This window comes from Pan troglodytes, chromosome 15 (assembly GCF_028858775.2).
Source record: "Pan troglodytes isolate AG18354 chromosome 15, NHGRI_mPanTro3-v2.0_pri, whole genome shotgun sequence".
Classification (NCBI taxonomy): domain Eukaryota; kingdom Metazoa; phylum Chordata; class Mammalia; order Primates; family Hominidae; genus Pan; species Pan troglodytes.
Window position 1 is genome coordinate 51,053,390 of NC_072413.2, and position 20,041 is coordinate 51,073,430.

The following is a 20,041-nucleotide window of genomic DNA, read 5'->3' on the forward strand; positions in this document are numbered from 1 at the left end:
GGTTTCTATCTGGCACGGGTTCTTGGAGTTAGCCTGAAGACCTCAGAGCTATGGTCACTGAACCCTGGACTGAGAAATTGTGAATGAACCATAATCAGAATATGCCTGTCTTTTCTAATATATAAGTGTACTTTATCCTCTGATGTTCTAGAGGGAGTTGTGGCCACCAGCCTTCCTAGTAGAACGGAATGTGGCAGCCACAGCTGATGAATAGGGAGATCTTTCAATTTTCATAAACTTTTTGGAAGAGTTACCACAAACTGTATGATGAGGATTATTTTCTCCAGAATGCTTAGAACAGTCTAGTCTGAGGTTGCTCACTGTAGGGCACAACTACTTGTTTCGGGTGAGCAAGATAACAAACGGATCAATTCAGCTAGAGAAACACAGTATAATGCAGGAGAAAACATTTACCTCTCACTTCTTTGAAATTATTAAATGTGCATGCACCAGTTCCAGCTGAGAAAATCAGAACTGGACAATGCCAGAATAAAAGTTTAAAGTTTCTGTCATCCAAACTGATCACTGCAGAGAGAAAACAGAAATAATGCATGCTTCAGTAAAACTGAAGATTCTGAGAAAACTAACCTGCTTTGGCTATTGAAAATAAGAGGTAACAAAGGAAAAGAAAAAGCCTGCCTTCAAAGAGTTGTGATTGCAGTCATTGACAACATTTAGTAGTGTTAGAGAGAGTGAACATAAGAAGTCACAGGAGCTGAAAGAAAGGAAACAAGGGTCTCAGGAGAGTTATGGTGCCAGCTGCTTCTGAGAAATGTCCCTGTGAGCAAAAATTCTCCATCTTCTTACTGGCAAAGTTGGGATTATGGCAGCCTTAGAACCAGAAAATGGTTATAATTTTTTGTCATGAAGCTCAAAGGGAAACAAAAAGCTTGAGAGATCAAGCAGGGACCGCAGTGGGTGTGGGTACAGTCAAGGGAAGGTATGAGTGACGCTCCTAGATATTCAATGTCTTCCAGGAGAAAGCAGTAAAGGTCAAGTGTTAACATACTTGTTTTTCATCTTACTCCAACAGAAGACCAGATGTAATCTTCCTAAAGAATATTCCCCAACATATCCTGACAACTGTTGGGTGGGGAGGAAGCAAGTTGTACCATGTTACATATAAATGAAAAACCATAAGGTAGCAGACAATACTAAGCATGCACCCGCCCTTATACAAACACAAAGGCAGAGGAAAAGTTCACCCTAACAATCTGCCAATGGACTATTTTTGGGGAATGCACATACATACACACACACACCAAAAAACAAAACAAAACACAATAGTAAAAACTCTTCTCGTAGTCTCCAAAAAGGGTATACTTAAATTTTAAATTTCTGAGTTAACCTATGTTGGAACAGTTTTGGAGGTGACCTATTTGTCATGAATTGATAAAAGGCCCACATAAACACTATGGAAAGGAATGTTAAACATTAGTTAGCACTGTGCAACTTGTTTCTTTAAGTTTGCATTTGTCACCAGAATAGAAAACTAACAAAATATTTCCTGGACATCTTATTTTTTTCTTCATTTTCTTTTTGTTGTTTTGTATTTCTTCTTCTTTTTCCTGGGTATTTTGAATCTGAGGCATAAACGGAAGTCTGTCCAGACCTGATAGGGTACTCTTATGAGAGTCTGGAAGAAAGAAGGGACCAACTGCTAACTCAAGCCTACGGCCATATGTCAGATTAAAGCTTGCTGATGCTTTAATCTGAGCTTAAAGCATCAGATTACAGAGGTGTGTGTGTGGAGGGGAGGTTGGGGGACAAAAACAAAGAGAGGCAGTTTCTGCCCTTTAGGAGTAGTTTCCTATCGATTAGGGGAAACAGTCTGGTATAAGACATGGTTGGGAATCAGGGGACTAGGTTCTAATTCTGACTGTCATTCATTGGCCATGTGATTGTATAGGGTGGAATCGGTCACTTACAAAATGAAGGAATCACATGAGGAGGTGAAACTGTAAAATGAAGGAATTAAATGTGATAGCATTTCTCTAGGTAAATGCCAAATTTAAAAATATGGTTAAATAAATTTGGAGGCCCCCACGCAGCACCAGATAGATTCACAGAGCATTTAGTGTAGCAAAGGCTCTCAAAGCCCTGCTGTAAGGGAGATTTTTGAATTTGTCAATTCCTAAACTTAGTTTCTGACATGACACCTGTTAATATTTGCAGAATATTATTGAGAAAAGAATGGTCTCTATGCCCCTTCCAGCTTTAAAATTCCATCATTAATATTTTTTTACTTTACCACTTCCCTCAGCTGTCACTGTATTTAGCTTTTCATGGAGTTTGCTGCCTTTCACTTCACTTTTCATGACCTTTACTGCTATTTAAATGCTGACATGATACTGTAACAGGGTTGGATTAAATGATCTCTAAAAATCTGTACAGACCCAGAAATTTTACGGTTCTTTGAAAACTATCACAAGCATCTACTGAAGACTGAAAGAGAAAGCATATAACCCAGGCTGTCACCAACTTAGCATTAACATTTACTAAATGAGACCTTTGAGATTCTTATGTTTTAAGTTCAGCCAGAGTACCATCAGATTCCTGGCAGAGGCTTGAGGCACAGGAATGACAGCGGAATACAGATAAGGGATAGAAAACTTTAGAATAGCTACAGAGGTCAACTACCCCAAACATAGTTTAGCAAAACTTAGTTTCTTTTTCTAGTATATGATTGCTACGTTCTTTTTTGTTCTGCCTTGATCTTTAATATTTTACGTGTTTTTAGAAGAGCAATTTTAATACATACACTCAAATTAGTTTTCTCGATTGTCCACATGCCTTACTCATTAATTAGCTGAGAAGATAGAAATACAATCTAATGGATCAAAAAGAAATTTGTCTTCTACTACAGACTTTACAGGAAAATCTTTTGGCTTGATCTGACTCCACTGGAAGGGGCTCATGTACTATCACTGGAATGAACAGAGGCACTAGCTGTGATACGGTACTGACAATTTCTTTTCCTTTTGTCTACTGTCTAGGTGATGCAAAGCTGGAATATGGTGTGTTAAATTTTCTGCAGACTAGGATGCTTCAGCTCCCAACGAGAAAACAGAGAAAAAAGAGACTAAGGATGAATGTTTACATGTCTGAGGCCTTTAGCGTGAGTATTCAGCATGAATGTTCAGTGTGAGTACTTCAAAAGATAACAGATGCCGTTTAACAGAAAGAAGTAAAACGTAAGATTCCTAAGGCTTGCTTCACATACAAAAGAGCAGTTATTAGAACATCCTGTGTGTGTGTGTGTGTGTGTAAATACATACTTTTTTTTTTTGGATACAGTGTCCAGCTCTGTCACCCAAGGTGGAGTGCAGTGGTGCAATCTTGGCTCACTGAAGCCTTGACCTCCCGGAATCACGCAGTCCTACCGACCTCAGTGAGTAGCTGGGACCACAGGCGTCTGCCAACACACCCAGCTAATCTTTGCATTTTTTGTAGAGACTGGGTTTCACCATGTTGTCCAGGTTGGTTTTCAACTCTTGGGCTCAAGTAATCTTCCCTGCTTGGCCTCCCAAAGTGCTGGGATTACAGGCATGAGCTGCCACACCTGGCCAAAATCCAGTATATTTTTAAATTATGTCCTAAAACACAGAAACACTGGATTATAAACAAGATTACTGTTGAAAAGAAAGTATGAACTAACATAAGGCCTTAGCAAGACTAATTTTAAAGTAAAAATAAAGCAAGATTTAATCTAAGTCTTATTCTAACGGTTAATAATTCTTGGGAAGCTAACTAAAGTTCAGTGATCTAATCAGTACCTGGGAGAATCATCATAGCATGTACACAAAATAGAGAATAAAATTTTAATGGTATCAAAAACAAAACTTTTTTTGGCCGATTTAGTACTTGCTGGAATAAAGTTGCAAAATGTTACTCAGTAACTGACTTAGCTTCTAATCAAGCCAGAATGACACACAGTCTGTATATTAATTAAGTATATACAAATACATCCAATGTTAACATGCACAGACATAGAAACAAGGATACTACAAAACTGAAATCACCATCTCTACTGATGAAAAATGAACTGAAAACAAAACATCCATCCAGTAGTCCAGAACATCTTATTTTTGAAAAGGTTTTGAATATTGCTCTTTCCAAGAATTCAAATAAACTCCAAATGGTTAAATTTGACTGTTTTCTCAACATGAAAAAAAGGAAGCAGACATATTCCTATGGCTATAGGAACATACCTTTTACTCAGTGATATCAAATTAAAAGGTCTGACATAATTTCACTCTTCTCAGGTAAAAAGGGCTCTTCATATTCTAGTAGTTAAGAATAAATCCCTTCAAGTTCTTATGCATTTGAGTGTCATACCACCTACAGCAACATATGCTCAAGTACCTTTAACGATACAGTCATATAGCATGAGTTTAATTTTCCTGAGAACTAAATTAGACCTACAAAATAAACAGGCTATGAAAATGACCTGAGTTCATAGGAATCTCTAAGTTAGAGATACTTTAGCTTTGCTAAGATTTCATCAAAAGCCTTTTATAGCAAGGGTTTCTTAGTGAGTCACATACTTGGTCATGGAGCCTTGGAATTTTTTTTAAACATTAAAAAGAAGTGCTTTATGTTGTTGTGCAAATTCAGCAAAAGGCCAAAACAGCCAACAGTACTGAAGCACTAAGTAAAACCTACAAGTAAGCCACAGATTCTACTATCTTATGAAGAAAGGAGGAGGTGAGAGATACAGCTGACCAACTTTGCTCCCAGTTTGACAATGATTATTGGGAAGCTAAGCAATTCCTTGCAAGTTAAGAAAAGACAGCACCTTAAGTGGAACCTAGTGGAAACCACTCAGAAGTGAGGGTTGTGTGCAACAGGGATGGCTACTGATCCCCTCTAGGTAACTCCTCTTTTGTGTGAGAATCCAAGAACATAGAAATCAAGCAGGGAAACACCGGCTTCATGGTCATTTCTCTGAATTATGAATTGCAACTTCTGTTATTATTGTTTGCAAACTACTAAAAGGTCACATGTGAATCAAGTCATTGAACAGCATATAAAAGAATATGGCCTGGCTTCAACCCAAGCTTTTCTTTTTTGTTTTTTAGAGACAGGGTCTGGCTCTGTCACCCAGGCTGGAGTGCATTGGTGTGATCAGAGCTCATTGCAGCTTCGAACTTCTGTCGGGTGATCCTCCCACCTCAGCCTCTTGAGTAGCTGGGACTACAGGTGTACACCACTACAAGTGGCTAATTTTTGTCAGTTTTTGCAGAGAAGGGGGTCTCACTATGTTGCCCAAGCTGGTCTTGAAATCCTGGGCTCAAGAGATCCTACCATCTTGGCCTCCCAAAGTGTTGGGATTACAGGCGTGAACCACGGTGACTAGCTCAATCTAAGCTTTTCTGATTTCTGATGTAATCTAATTGACGGCACTTTAAATGTTTTGGTGCCTTGGTGTATTAACATGTAACATGAGAACAAGATTTATTTACTTACCTCAAGAAGCTAGTACATGGGTTATTGAATGCACTCTTAAACTTTGAGCCCCTCAGATGAAAAGCACTGTGGAAACAATTACAGCTGAAGAAAACCCTTCCAATGCCTCAGAATCCTGACTTACTGTGCCTTGTGTCTCAATGGCACATTGAGAAACAATGTGCACTAGTTAGTGGCATCACATCCCTTCATATATGTTGTTTGGCACACAAATGTTTATACATTTAAAATAGCTGTCATACTACCTATTCAAAAGCATTTACTAGTTTTCTAATAAAGCTAATGAAATGTACCCATTATGGAGTACTCCGTGTCAAGTTTAGAGAAACTTTAGCTTTCTCTGAAGTACATGTAACATAATAAAAAGTTTATTTAAAAAATTGAACTAGTGTTGTATGAAGCCATAAGTTTTTAATGAAAAAAAATGTATGCCACAGTGTCTATATATTCATCTGAAGAGTACAAAGATGGAGTTCTGAGAAAAAAGGGTTTATCACTATAGAAAATAAATCTGGTTCTTAAATAATGTTCAAAGCAAACATTAAAACAGTAATGTCTCATACACTGAAATAAAGCAATTAGAGGTAATAAATTATAAATACAGTAGTTCAAATATTGTTTTAAGCATTAGTTTTTCTAAACAAGTTAAATTCAAAACATTTTAAATCTGTTATATTTTTTCAAAGGGATGTACAAATGAAAGCCTTCATAGAAATCTAAAACGATACCACCTTGCGATCTTCATATAGAATATGCTGAACCTTGACCATTTTTAATTTATAACATACTTTGGTTAATACATTATGTTCCATATGCCTTTATATTTGGGAGGAATCAGATTGTGATTTGTAGCCTTTACATGCAGTTTACCCAAACCTTCTTCACATCCAGGTCTTGCTTGATTCTCTGGAGAAGGTTTTGTCAGACTCATAATTAAAATGATGCAAACTGTAAATGACTTCTTCAGAACTGAAAACTTTTTTTTTTTTAAATAAAGTGCTTTTAAATTCAAATATATGTTGCCCTAAAGAAAACTGAAATATACTTGAACCCTGAAATCTCCGTATCTTGACACACACGTTTTAACGGAAAAAAAAAAAAATCAGTTTTAGGCCATTCATGTCCTTCAAGAGTTCAGATTGGATCTAAATTGGGTTTTGCATCATCATCGTGCTCATGTTTATACATGAAGGTTAAAAGAAAAAGGGCAACATCCAAGGATGACCAATAGGCAGTATGCGACGTGACAGCTGACCAATAGCGGCTCTCCACAAGGCCTTCTCTGAGTTCAAAATCAATCCTGTGATCCAACTCCACTAAAAAGAAAAGAAGTTAAACAAATGAATACAGATTATAATAAAATATGTTCTATATAGACTTACTGGAGTTGAGAGTAAAAATTTAGCTAAATAGAAGTGATTCTGTCACTTTTTTAAGAAGTGACTTTCCATTATCATCTTAAGAGAAAAACGCTCAAAAGAGCCTCAGTAGTACAGGATTCTATTTGTAAAGTTCTTTCCTTTGTATGCTAAAGTTAATATAAAATAATAAAGGAAGACAAAAAAAATCACTTGGCATATCACAGAATATTTTCAGAGTTAAAAAAATTGCTTTCAAAACTTGGCATTACCATTTAATCCTTGTGCCTAATCTATAAAATAAGGAAAACACCCCTCTTGAAGATTTACGGGCCAGGCTTGCATGCAATAATGCCCGTGGGAGTGCAAGACATCATTCAATCTCCTCCTTAGGGAGGCCCTATATATCCACTAGTTGTGTGAGGGATATGTTAGAAGATAACCATCTGTGTACAATCCTAGAATGTTTTCTTCTCTACTAGGCTGAATGTCTCACAGGCAACCCCCATAAACCCTAGTCTCCATCCAGTCAGCAGGGTCTAACATGTGCCTGGGACATACAAACGCTCATTAAGTGTTTGTTCAACAAAAGAAGAACATGCAGGGTGGCTGGGAAAGTTAAACAGGGAGGAGCAGTGGTGATTCTTGGGAGGAAGGACTTTGCTTATAACAGTGCTGTCCAAAAACAATTCAGTGAATTCAATCAAGTATTTTCTAAAACCCACAGAAAGTCCTTGCAATTACCTGTTAGAGAAAAATCACCTTAACAAATCAAGGCTCTAAAATAATTCCAATGAGCCCATTTAATAAATTATTAGAGATAAACACTTAAGAATATGACATTTTGATCTTTAGGAACTCCTTTAAACTGTTAATGAGCGGTACAGTGTTCTGAAGGGTCTATGTTACAAACAAAACAAAAATGCTCAAATCACTACCAACCAGACACTGTAAAGTCTGCCCCTGAACAAGCACCAAAAGGATTTTAAGAGTAAAACTGGCACAAATTAAGAAGGAGATTGGAGAAAAAGTTGGGTTTTGCTTTATACTGGGAATTTGGTAATCATACATAGGAAATCATAATACTCTAGGGAAATATTTCATATAAATGCTTAGTTAATGCTTATTTTAAATAGGTATTTTGTAACAATACCATTTGGTAATTTAACAATGCTTATACAGTTGTTATTTTTCTATTAAACTATGCTCTTCTTACAAGGTATGTTCATAAATCTAGCTACACATTTTCAGAGAAGGTTTACATTTAAGTGGTATACATACCAATTAGGTTATAAAATACTTGTAAAATACATTGACATGGGCTTTTTACTAAGTTTTTTGGGCTGGTTTTTTTTTTTTTGAGATGGAGTCTCACACTGTCACCCAGGCTGGAGTGCAGTGGCACGATCTTTGCTCACTGCAACCTCCGCCTCCCAGGTTCAAGCGATTCTCTGGCCTCAGCCTCCCGAGTAGCTGGGATTACAGGTGTCCACCACCACACCCGGCTAATTTTTTTGTATTTTTAGTACAGATGGGGTTTCACTATGTTGGCCAGGCTGGTCTTGAACTCCTGACCTGGTGATCCACCCACCTCAGCCTCCCAAAGTGCTGGGATTACAAGTGTGCACCACCGCACCCGGCCTGGACTGCATTTTTAAAATTTAAATTACAATAAGCTAATCAATAACAAGTCAGAAATAGCTGAAATCCATGTGGACTGGTGAGTTAGTAAATGTCTTAATCTTTTGTATTCCATGGGACATTTGTATTAGATTTATAGTACATTCTGACACAGTAGACGGGAAGACAAAAATAGAACAAGAAACTGGAATGCTCAAGCACAATGAAGATGAGTCAAGATGAATTACAAAGGAAAAAGAAGATGAAAAACAGTTGGAAAATGTGTTAATATTGGTGAAGACCACATAGTTATAATTTTTAAGACTTCACTTTCAAATGCCACTTCATAATGTTTTCCTAGTCCAACACTCTTTAGTTACAATTCTGTTTTTTAAGTCAAAGAAAGGAAGATATTTCCTGTTTATAACATGTGTTATTTGGCTCCACTTTGATTTTATGTTCCTGAAATTATTCTTAATATGCTATTACTGTCTTACAACACTGCCTTTCATTGAGTGGACACTCAAATGTTAAATTTCATTCTTGTCCTATATTATGTGCCCTTATCATTTTATCACTTAAAGGGACTTTACTCAGTGTCACTAACCAGATTGACTCCCTCTATCCTTCCATATTTATCTACAGATTGTCTCCATCAAAGTGGGTATTAGGAAGCTAGCTTGTACTTGATGAACCTGTTTCAGTTTCTCATCCTCCCTGAAAAGGTTTACCCCAGGCAGTCTGGCTATCAGTGCAGTGGACCTCACATCTATGTTGGTTATGTAGGTGGATGGATGAAACTAGGTGGGCCTATGTTCCATCTTTTTTCTCTCTTTTAGGTAGATCACAGATTTCCCAAGGGAGTGAGGGTCTACATAGTAGCACCATTCTGTATGTGCTGTGAGATCAGCTCTTGGCCAAAGTAGGCTCAAATCTACGTGGATTAGCCTAGGACCTACTTTCTCATTATTACCATCTCAAGAATGGGTGTTGTCATACAGGTTGGTAGTTTTTCCCTGGTTTCTCTAACTGAGCTAGGTCAAAAAAAAAAAAAAAAGAACATAAATCATCACTTCTTTTTCTCTCTGGAATGCCCAAGTGACAGAATTTCTCTACCCATAAAAAAGAAGAATCAGGTTTCTGAACAGTTGAAGAGAAGTAAAAATGAGAAAAGAAACTGTGTTTTTAAACAATCATCAACTCTTTGCTTACACTGTTTTAAAACACGGATTATTTTCTTTCTGGGGTGTCACATACATAGGCATATTTCTTTCCCTCTTCCCCAAAGTAGAGTATCTGCTACATTCCATGTGGAAGTGCTTGACAATCAAGGAATCTCCATAGTGTGAAGGTCAAGTGTCATCAGTAGTGTGCTTTCATCAGAGAATTCTTTTGTGCACAAGGCTTGTCAACAGACATATAATAAGTAATTATAATATATGGTAGAATGTGATGAACCACAAAACAGAGGTACAGTAAAGGACCCTCTCAGTTCTAAGGAATGAAAGATGGCTTTCACCTGGAGAAATCATAAGAGGCTCTCTGGAAGGAGGAGGATTTGGACATGTAGAGATGAAAAGACATTGCAGGGAGAAGAAACAGCATGAGCAAAACTGCAGAGGTGGGAAGCATGGGGTATGAAGAGAAATACAAGTTAGTTTTCTTGAGAAAAACCAGGAACGATTAAAAGGGAGTAGTTCTGAATTTGCCTAGAAAATTTTGTCAAACCAAATTGTGAAGGGTCCAACAAATCTAGCTATTCATTTCTTTGTATGAATGATTTTCATAGGGTCAAACAAATCTAGCCATTCATTTCTTTGTATGAATGATTGAGACCTTTCTCCAGGTGAAAGCAATCTTTCATTCCTTAGAACTGAGAGAGTCCTTTATTGTACCTATGTTTTGTGGTTCGTCACATTCTACCATATATTATAATTACTTATGCAGTTATCTACCTTCCCTACTAGAGTTTATGCTCTTTAGAAAACACACAATTTTCACACTAGCATCTTTATAGGCAGTATTGAAATTTGTTTCATCTTATCTTTTCTAGTGACTGCCATGGTCTCTTGGCTCAAGGTAAACAGTGAAGTAAATAATTGTTGAGTGAATGAAAACAGGAAGCGCAAAAAGAAGCCATATAGATATTACCATCTGAATCATTTTGTGTAGTTATGATTACAGGTTTAACTACTTAGGTAGCTAGGTAGGATGGTTTTGAGATACTGGATATATGGGCTACTTGGTTGCAGGACAAATATGAATGAATTAATTTTCCTTTCTCCAACCAAAAATGCAAAAAACATAAATAAAATTATTTATTTATGAAACAGGCTGGCTTGGGCAGAGACCAGAGAGAGCACTTATGTAAGGTAATTTCTTAAGGGGAATTCACTGAGTTAGATCAACGCAAACTGAAGTAATGTAAGAGTATTTTTTTTTTTACTTGAAAAAATTTATGAAAATTGGTGATCAAATAAAGAAACTGTAAAATGAGATTTGGTTAAAACATTAAAAGAAAAAATATCCCACAAAGCCCTGTAACGTGTTTTGTCAAAGACAAAATCCAGCATTTTTTTTTTTTTTTTAAAAGAGAAGCTGTGGAAAAAGAATCAGAAGTTAGTCATAAAAATAATTTTAAACTGCTAAAGTTAATCCATAGTGATACATTTAGAATATACTGAAAATTAAGAGATTAAAAATATCTCTTACATCCAAGAATACTGTTTTTAAAAGTGAATGTACTCCCCTAAACTACATTAAATATTTGTGTTGAAAGCAATCAGCTATGATATACCTACAACCCTAAGTGGTAAATTTACTGATACCTGAAATAACCAAGAATGATGACATTCTTTGTACTATTAGAAACCCTTTTATATCTAAATGTATTAAATGAAAAGAAATAGCAAACCTCTTTGGAGCCTTTAGGACAATAAAGAAGAAAGAAAATGACCTTATGCTTTTCTTCAGGTTCCTTCTTTGTAGAAGTATACACAAATATACTTTAGCACATTAAGTGGCTAGTCAATTTTCAGGTTTCAGAACCACTACCATTTAAGACTAGAAAATATGGGATGAAAATACACATAAAATAGTCCGTAATGGTAACACTGAAGCTGGGATCTCATAGAAGAACTGATCCAATTTTTCAATAAGCAGAAGAACTCTAAGTAGATCATTTTTATAGTATTCTGAATGCTATTCCTGACATATACCATACCGAGGGCATTATCTTTATTCTGCATTACATTTTCCGGAAAAAGAAGTTGTGGGAGATTAAAGAACGATTCTTGAAGTCTGAAATCTGTGAAAAAAAAACACAAGATGCTGTAAAGGGTTGGCTGATGATTAAAAATGGCCTTCAATGATGTAGTGGCCAAAAGTTAGAACAATACTCCCAAATAAGCTGACTAAATCTAGCATACATAAAGTAGTACACATCTTAATTTTTGTAAGGAGCTCTTTCATGGAAAATGTAAGCATAACTAACTTGAAATATAATCTCATAATCTGTTAACACCCAGATAGTCCCCAAATTCATAGCGAATTTAGTTCCTAACCTAGATGCAAAACAATGCTAAAAGAAACAGATCTTTGCATTACATGTTAGAAAAGAAGTCTAGACTTTTCAAAAGAAGAATAGCTAGGTAAGATGCTTCAACTGGATGAAAATAAAATAGGTTTCAATTGACAACACTCATTCTTCACATAAAGAAACAGACAGATCATGAATTCTAAGCCTGTGCCCCATTTTACCCTCAAATAGCAAGTGAATCAAAGTCGGTAGCTTCAGAATAAAGGTTATCCAGAAGAACTGAGGCAATTAATGTAAGTAGAAGGAAGAAAGGAGGGAAGCCAGAATCACCTAATCACAATGACCAAATTTCAGAAAGAAGATTTAATGAAGAAAAGTTTTATGATTTGCACGATATAGCCAAGACAGCACTTACGACGAGAAATTATGATGATTACACAGATTACGTTATTGAAGCAAGCCAAATAATTAGTAAAGCAAATCTTGGGAATAGGATTTAAAAGGCAGAATCTTATTATAATAGTCCAATTTTAATAGTTATATCTATATCTAGAGGTGAATATGTGTAATACGTATAATATATAAATATGTGTAATATGTGAATATGTGTAAGACTCATAATTACCTCATATTGAGTCTTGTTGACTATTTTACCATTTGGACTATCAAAGAATTTATGTGTAAGAATGACATAGTATGTATTTTGTTAAGCTCTCAAAATAAAAAGATGCAATACAGCTATGCACCTCTACTAACTGCTGTTCTGGAAGAAAAAACTGGGGGTTTCTCTATTATTTTGAAATTACTATGTTAAACAGAAAAAAAAAAACCTAAAAAAGTTTTATTCCCTCAGAGCCTGTAGATTCTATACATACGTTTTCATTACCCTTTTTCTAGGGGGTTAAACCCTACCCTGCTCTTCTTGCTCCCTCCCTCACTCTAATGTTTACTAGCACTACTGTTGTGCATTAATGACATTACAGAGAACCATGACTTTTTACCTGCTACCTTACAAAATTCTTTGAAATTAATTTTCTTCAGCAGTTAGAGTTTTCTTGACATCTGCACATCACAACAGAATTTTGTATTTTCACAATCACATTTTTGATATTAAGTAGAAAAGGAAACAAGTCAGAAATAGTATGAGAACTCTTATAGGAAAGGTAAAATATATTTAATGCAAATATCAAAGTCTAAAAAAGAATTTTCCAGACTTGCAATTATAAAATTTTCAGTGTCCAGAGTCTGGCACAGATATAATTAAATTAAAAATGCTGTTGGCCCAAGTAGGAATGTTCAACCCTATTAATAATTCATCCTGGAGTGGAGTTGACTGTGGAAGAATTATTCAGCCTCTAGGAGTGTCACACCTGAACTTTCTAAGGATGGATGGCAATGAATGCCATCATTTTACAATTTAGAGTAGCAGACACAGTAAGAACACAATACTCTAAGTAACAAATAAAATCTGTTTAAAAATTTCTAGAGAAAGAAAAGTTTTCTCCCTGCTATAGTTACAGAAAAGGAGTAGCTAGTTTCAGAATTTATATTTCATTATAGGTGTCAATGAAAAAATAGGACTTGACGTTTTAGTTTTATTTTACTAGACACCTAAAAATAATGTTCAAGTTCAGACTCTTGGAAGTAAATATATACTAAGTGTATTAGTGTTTCACAACTACTCAACATTTCAAACTTTCTAAGTCCACCGGAGAAAGCTTAAATAAAGATCCATATAATGCTAAGTCCAACATAACTATCCATTTATTTACTCATTTTTTCAATATCTGCTTTACACTAGGTAGCTGGGATAGAATTGGAAGCCATTCAGCAGATCCAATAAAATTTCTAAGCTTTGAATAGAAGTAGCATGACTTTGGTATAGCAGTTTTTAAAGTCTCAAGACCAGATACAGCATAGATCTAAAGCAATAATTACACGATTTTTGAGACTGAGAAGATCACATTAGTAAAAATCTACTTTATAAACTTCAGGGGGTACTTACCCTAAAGAGATTTGTTTTATGTTTGATGGTTAAGACCCTGTGCCACAAGGCCCTAATTACTAATATTCTATTAATTCATCAATGCAGAAAGTAAAACTGCATTTTCCTGGAAATTATTCTTAAAAATATAAGCATAAGGAAAGCATTTTTTTCTTTCAAAGTTAAGGCACACTTTAGATCTTAGAGTTGACTAGCTAGTATTAATATTTTATACCTCCCTGCCCTCCCCAAGTTTTAAAAAGATACAGTATAAACTTAAGGAAATAATGTATGAACTAACATGCAGAATCGAGGAAGCCAGAACTGCTATGTGGAAGGGTCTGTGTCCCTACAGTGGTAGCAGAAGGTGAGGCAACTGGCTTCTTCTCATCTTCCATTGAGTCTTTTGATGTTTCAGATGACTGTGTTGTAGATGAACGTCCAAATCTTGAGAACAACATTCCTCCAAGTCCCTTTCCAATGCTAGCAGCCCCTGTATTTCACAAAGCAGGGTAGTCATTCTGTTGAATCACACCACACTCTAAGCTAAAGAGCACCACCCATAATTATAGCCAACTGGCAGAGGGACCAAACCCTAGTCATGTTTTTCCAGGGTGGGAACATAAGAAAATTATAATTTATATTGCAGGTTTCTAAATAAAAATGGTGAATAGAATGAGAGTTGTATAAGCTCTAGGAATATAACACAGGAATATATAAACAAAGGAATAAAGATTCTATTTTATTCAAGTGATCATGGTTTATTAAAATATTTGGCAAGATTAAAGTCTTTAATAAAAGAACCATGCCATTGACATGAGTATAGATTTACTATTGATATACTTACTACTGAATTTAAATGGACATGTAAGAAAAAGCCATCAATAAACAATGTATTAACATGAGAAAGTAAAACAGCCAATGAGTCCAGGAGATAAAGCCTATTTATAGTGCCACCTTGTGGTATTTTACATTAAGGCAACTTGTAACCAAAGGCAATGGACAGATTCAAATACCACATAATCGAGTTCCAGTGATACAGCAAACATTGTGCCAGTACTGGAGATCATTCAAAGAAAAATTAAACATCCTTGTTGCCCTCAGGAATCACATAGTTTGAGAGACTTTTAGAATAGATCAGAGAACTGGTTGACAGGGAGCACCCTCTGACACAAGTGCTTTCTCATTTCACAGATGAGCAAGTAGAGCATTAAAAACTATATTATTTACTCAAGATCTCACAGCAAGTGGTAGGACCAAGATTAAAATGAGGGACTTGATTCTCATAACAGCTTTTTCTGGTCCATCCAGCTATCTCATATTCTAAAACTATTAAGATCTGATCTAATCAGAGAACTTTAGAGCTTTCTGGGCCTCAAGTATGAACATTGGGAGGGTAGTTAATTCTAGACACAGGGATTAACTGTTGGGAATTTCCTAATACATAGAATACTTCTAGTCCCCCAAACTTAATGGCTATGAAAGTGCTTATATGCATAGATAAGGAATACATAAGAGAAATTACCTAATATGCTTGCTTTGCCTATATTTGTTATAGATTCTCCATAGTGTCGGCGGGACAAAACTGGTGAGGTCACAGGGCTTGGTATGGTTGAAATGCCTTCATTCTCTGAAACTGAGGTAGGTTCTTTAGCTGGGTTGAGAAAGCTTGGCTTCATATGTTCATAAGGTAAAGGATTTGAAGTATTGTACCAGTGGATCTGGACAGGTGAAATGTTGCTGTAGTGTTTCAGTATTAATGGTTCTAATCTATAAGCCTTGATTTAAAAAAAAAATTCAAAGAAACACAGCGTTAAATCACAATGCTTGGATTTTAGTAAACTGTTCTTACTCTACTGCATGTTAAGTAAACCTCCGAGAAGGAATTTAATTAAAAAACAATAGCTATTTCAAACATGTATTTCTATTTGTTCACTGTTAATATGCAGTTGGTCTAATGAAGAGATTATGAAAAACAATCTAGGCTAATAGTGTCTATCAATTAGTTTTTCAGAGAAATATTTTTATTATGTTCTGATATGTAACAATTAGATTTATTTTAGTCTCAGGAGCAAAGTTGTAGTAGTAGATGGTAATCCTGGGAAACAGCAAATAAGGCCAATTTTTAATATTTTAGGAGCTCTATTTAAGCTCTGTTTTAAAATAGATTGATACAGTAACAGCATAAATCAGATGCCAGCATAAGAGCATCTGTCTGATGTGAAGTAGCAATGAGACAGCAGAAAAGGCAATGGATATGGCATCAGAATCCCCCAAATTCATATTCTGGTTTCTATCACTTATTTTTTAATTTACATTTTTAGAAAATTTTATTTTTTAAGATGGAGATGGGGTCTCGCCATGGTGCCCAGGCTGGTCTCAAACTCCTGGGCTCAGGCAATCCTCCCACCTTAGCCTCCCAAAGGGTTGGGATAATAGATATGAGCCACTGTGCCCAGCCTCTGTCACTTATTAATTGCATGATGCTTGTTAAGTCACTAGGTCTCAGAGCCCTGAGTTTCCTGAGCTGTAGAAAGGAGGTAACACTTCCTCTCTTACAGAGATGTGAGAAAGAACAGATAACATTTGTAAAAACTGCCTTGCACCGTTCTGACGTAAACTATTTAACAAAGTATTAATTTTTTTAAAAATCATAGAAAAACTGTAAAATGAATAATAAAAATTTAAGAGTTTGGAATCCTCCTTTAAAGTTACAACAAAGTTTAAGTTATACAAAGGACAGGGCTCAGAGCACACCTATGAACTGAAATTCACTTTCAAGTTACGAGACAATGAATAAAATGAGTATATGTTAATGAAATGCTTATTGTCTAGCTGGGTGTATATATATTTTACTTAATCCTAACAATCCTAGAAGGCAAAATATTATCATCTACATCATACAGATAAGATACAGTCTCAGAAATAACTTGGCCAGGATTGTGCAGTTTGTATTTGAATCTTATATTAAACTTCCAGTTCAGTGAAGTTAATATGGCAGTTGTAAGTCTTCAACATATGAGAGATTTTCTAAAATTCGAATGGTTAATCAATGTTATATTTATTTGGTACTAGCTAAAAGGATCCTTTAAAAGACTTTCCACAATTATATGAAGCTATTTTTTCAGAGAATAAATGCTATTTAAAATAGTTTAATATTTAGTTAAACCAGCCTTGTCCCAAAGAAGTAGTAAGGGGGCATTTTTCTTGTCTGAAAATCTTACTTGGCATTACACTGTTTAACAGGATGCAAGGTTCTTGGAGTGCTTCCATTAAAAAAAATATTTACAGCATAAACATAATAGAGAATAGAAAAATCCAACATCTTACAATTCTATTAGGCTATAATAAAGTTTTATTTTGATGTTCAGTATTTGAATATTTTCATTTTTCAGAGAGTCTACAAAATACATTCCAATATTGTAGCATACTTTAGATTAAAAAAGTATTTAGAGCAGGATTTTTAAGGTTTGAAAGTCCAGTAGACTCCTGTCTCTTGTACTAACTGTCTGGGAATAATATTTTTACATTACACTCTTGTATTACAGGTGCAACATAACCAGACCATCTCTAAGGTACTTTATCTCATGAGCCCTAAATTAACCAAAACACACGTTTAATAATCAGATAAATGAAGTGTTTTCATTAATTCGATGGCACCTTGTAAGATGTCTTAGACAGATTTTTACTTTTTGGAGACAGAGTCTCGCTCTGTTGCCCAGGCTGGAGTGCAGTGGCACAATCTCGGCTAACCGCAACCTCTGCCTCCCAGGTTCAAGCAATTCTATTGCCTCAGCCTCCCTAGTAGCTGGGATTACAGCCGTGCCCAGCTAATTTTTTGTATTTTAGTAGAGATGGAGTTTCACCATGTTGCCCAGGCTAGTCTCGAACTTGAGCTCAGGCAGTCTGCCTGCCTTGGCCTCCCAAAGTGCTGGGATTACAGGCATGAGCACCACGCCCGGCTTTTTTCTTTTTGTTTGAGATGCAGTCTCACTACTCTGTCACCCAAGCTGGAGTGCAGTGGCATGATCTTGGCTCAGTCCAACCTCCACCTCCCAGGTTCAAGTGATTCTCCTGCCTTACAGGCACCCACTACCACGCCCAGCTAATTTTTGTACTTTTAGTAGAGATGAGGTTTCACCACGTTGGTCAGGCTGGTCTTGAACTCCTGACCTCAGATGATGCACCCGCCTCAGCCTCCCAAAGTGCTGGGATTACAAGCGTGAGCCACTGTGCCCAGCTGATAGATTCTTTTTAGGAACAATCTGACATTGAGAAAAAAAGAGTCTATATTGCAACTCACCACTGGATCTGTAGGATGAAAAATATTTAGTAACCGGTTACAAATCTCTCTAGGCAAAATATGGTCTTGACTTCCAGTATTTCCTGGGCGGATGCCACGCAACGCCAAGAAAACTGCTAATGGGGATCCCATACAGAAGAAATTCTCAACCTAAAATGATAAAGTCATCTCAAAGTTTAAAAATGGTGAAGTGTTATTTTTCAACAAAATTTGGGCATAACGTAATATATGGCAAAATACAAATAATAAAATATCTTTGAGTATATTCGTTTTTAATAAGAGTTATCCAGATGGGCTCTGCCAACCATTAACCATTCTAGAATAATCTATTTCCATGAGATACTTCATTATCTTTAAATCTAATACAAGTTGAATAAAAGGAAGATAAGGATCATTTTCTTATATATTTGTATACACAAATCAAATATTTATTGAGGTACTACTTTGTGTGAAGTAATACACTCGGTGCTGTGATAGATATAAAGACCAGTAAGACACAGCTTCTGCACTCAAAATTTACAGTCCTGTGGGGAAAGCAGAATAAAATACGTGCATAACAGAGGGAAATAATGCTTTAAGAGAGTGAAAAAAATAATTCCAACTTTGAAGGCTTTACAGAGGAGGTAGCATATGCATTGGCCAGTAAAAGACGAGAAAGGTTTCTACGCTGGGGTTGGATATTGGTGCTGGAAAGAATAACATTCCAGGCTGATAGAACCAAATGAACTAAAGCCAAGGTGGGAAATAACTTGGTTTATTTTATTTCATTTATTTATTTTTTTTTTGAGACTGAGTCTCTCTCTGTCACCCAGGCTGGAGTGCAGTGGTGCGATCTCAGCTCACTGCAAGCTCCGCCTCCTGGGTTCACGCGATTCTCCTGCCTCAGCCTCCTGAGTAGCTGGAACTACAGGCGCCCGCCACCACGCCCAGCTAATTTTTTTGTATTTTTAGTAGAGATGGGCTTTTACTGTGTTAGTCAGGATAGTCTCGATCTCCTGACCTCGTGATCCGCCCACCTTAGCCTCCCAAAGTGCTGGGATTACAGGTGTGAGCCACCGTGCCCGGCCATAACCTGGTTTATTTTTGAGAATAAAAATAGTCTGATAGGCTGGGTGCGGTGGCCCACGCCTGTAATCTCAGCACTTTGGGAGGCCGTGGCGGGCGGATCACGAGGTCAGGAGTTCGAGACCAGCCTGGCCAACATGGTGAAACCCCGTCTCTACTAAAAATACAAAAATTAGCTGGGCGTGGTGGCGGGCACCTGTAATCCCAGCTACTCGGGAGGCTGAGGCAGGAGAATCACTTGAATCGGAGGGGCGGAGGTTGCAGTGGGCCAAGATTACGCCACTGCACTCCAGCCTGGGTGACAGAGCAAGACTCTGTCTCAAAAAAAAAAAAAAAAGTAATGATCGTAGAGATGAAATGCAAATTCTACAATGGGATCACTCCAAAGACCATACTCTTACGGCTTTTAAAAATATGTTATAACTTACCACATTGTTTTACAATGTATGGTATATATATATTTTTTAAAAAACACTTTGTAAGTAATGGAGATAGATTCAATTAAAAAACTCTTAACGTTTTAAAGAAATTTCTGCATCATTCCACATCTTAACCTGTGTATTAAGTTCTTGTGAGAAAACAAACACATTTCAAGAAGAGGTAATACAGTATACTAGACATGAGCAAATACTCAACAGGAAATGAGTATTAGGAAACTTATGACATTTCCCATTTAACACTGCAAGCAAGTTATTTGTTATTCA

General features: G+C 36.3%; 1 protein-coding gene across 10 annotated transcripts in view; it reads right to left on the reverse strand.

Annotated features, from left to right (window-relative positions):
* Nucleotides 1–3,807: 3,807 nt before the first annotated feature.
* DDHD1 (DDHD domain containing 1) overlaps nt 3,808–20,041 on the reverse strand; it is a 112,562-nt gene continuing 96,328 nt past the window's right edge. For 5 of the 10 annotated variants that reach the window (XM_009427825.5, XM_003314328.7, XM_009427822.5 and 2 more), the window contains 5 exons: nt 18,273–18,422; nt 15,495–15,747; nt 14,271–14,462; nt 11,671–11,754; nt 3,808–6,785 (listed from right to left, as the gene is read on the reverse strand). In XM_009427825.5, the coding sequence (XP_009426100.3) occupies nt 6,604–6,785; nt 11,671–11,754; nt 14,271–14,462; nt 15,495–15,747; nt 18,273–18,422 (861 nt within the window). In that variant the 3' untranslated portion in view covers nt 3,808–6,603. The remainder of the gene's footprint in view (nt 6,786–11,670; nt 11,755–14,270; nt 14,463–15,494; nt 15,748–18,272; nt 18,423–20,041) is intronic. The other 5 variants (XM_054666025.2, XM_001160076.8, XM_054666024.2 and 2 more) reach the window with 1 other exon arrangement.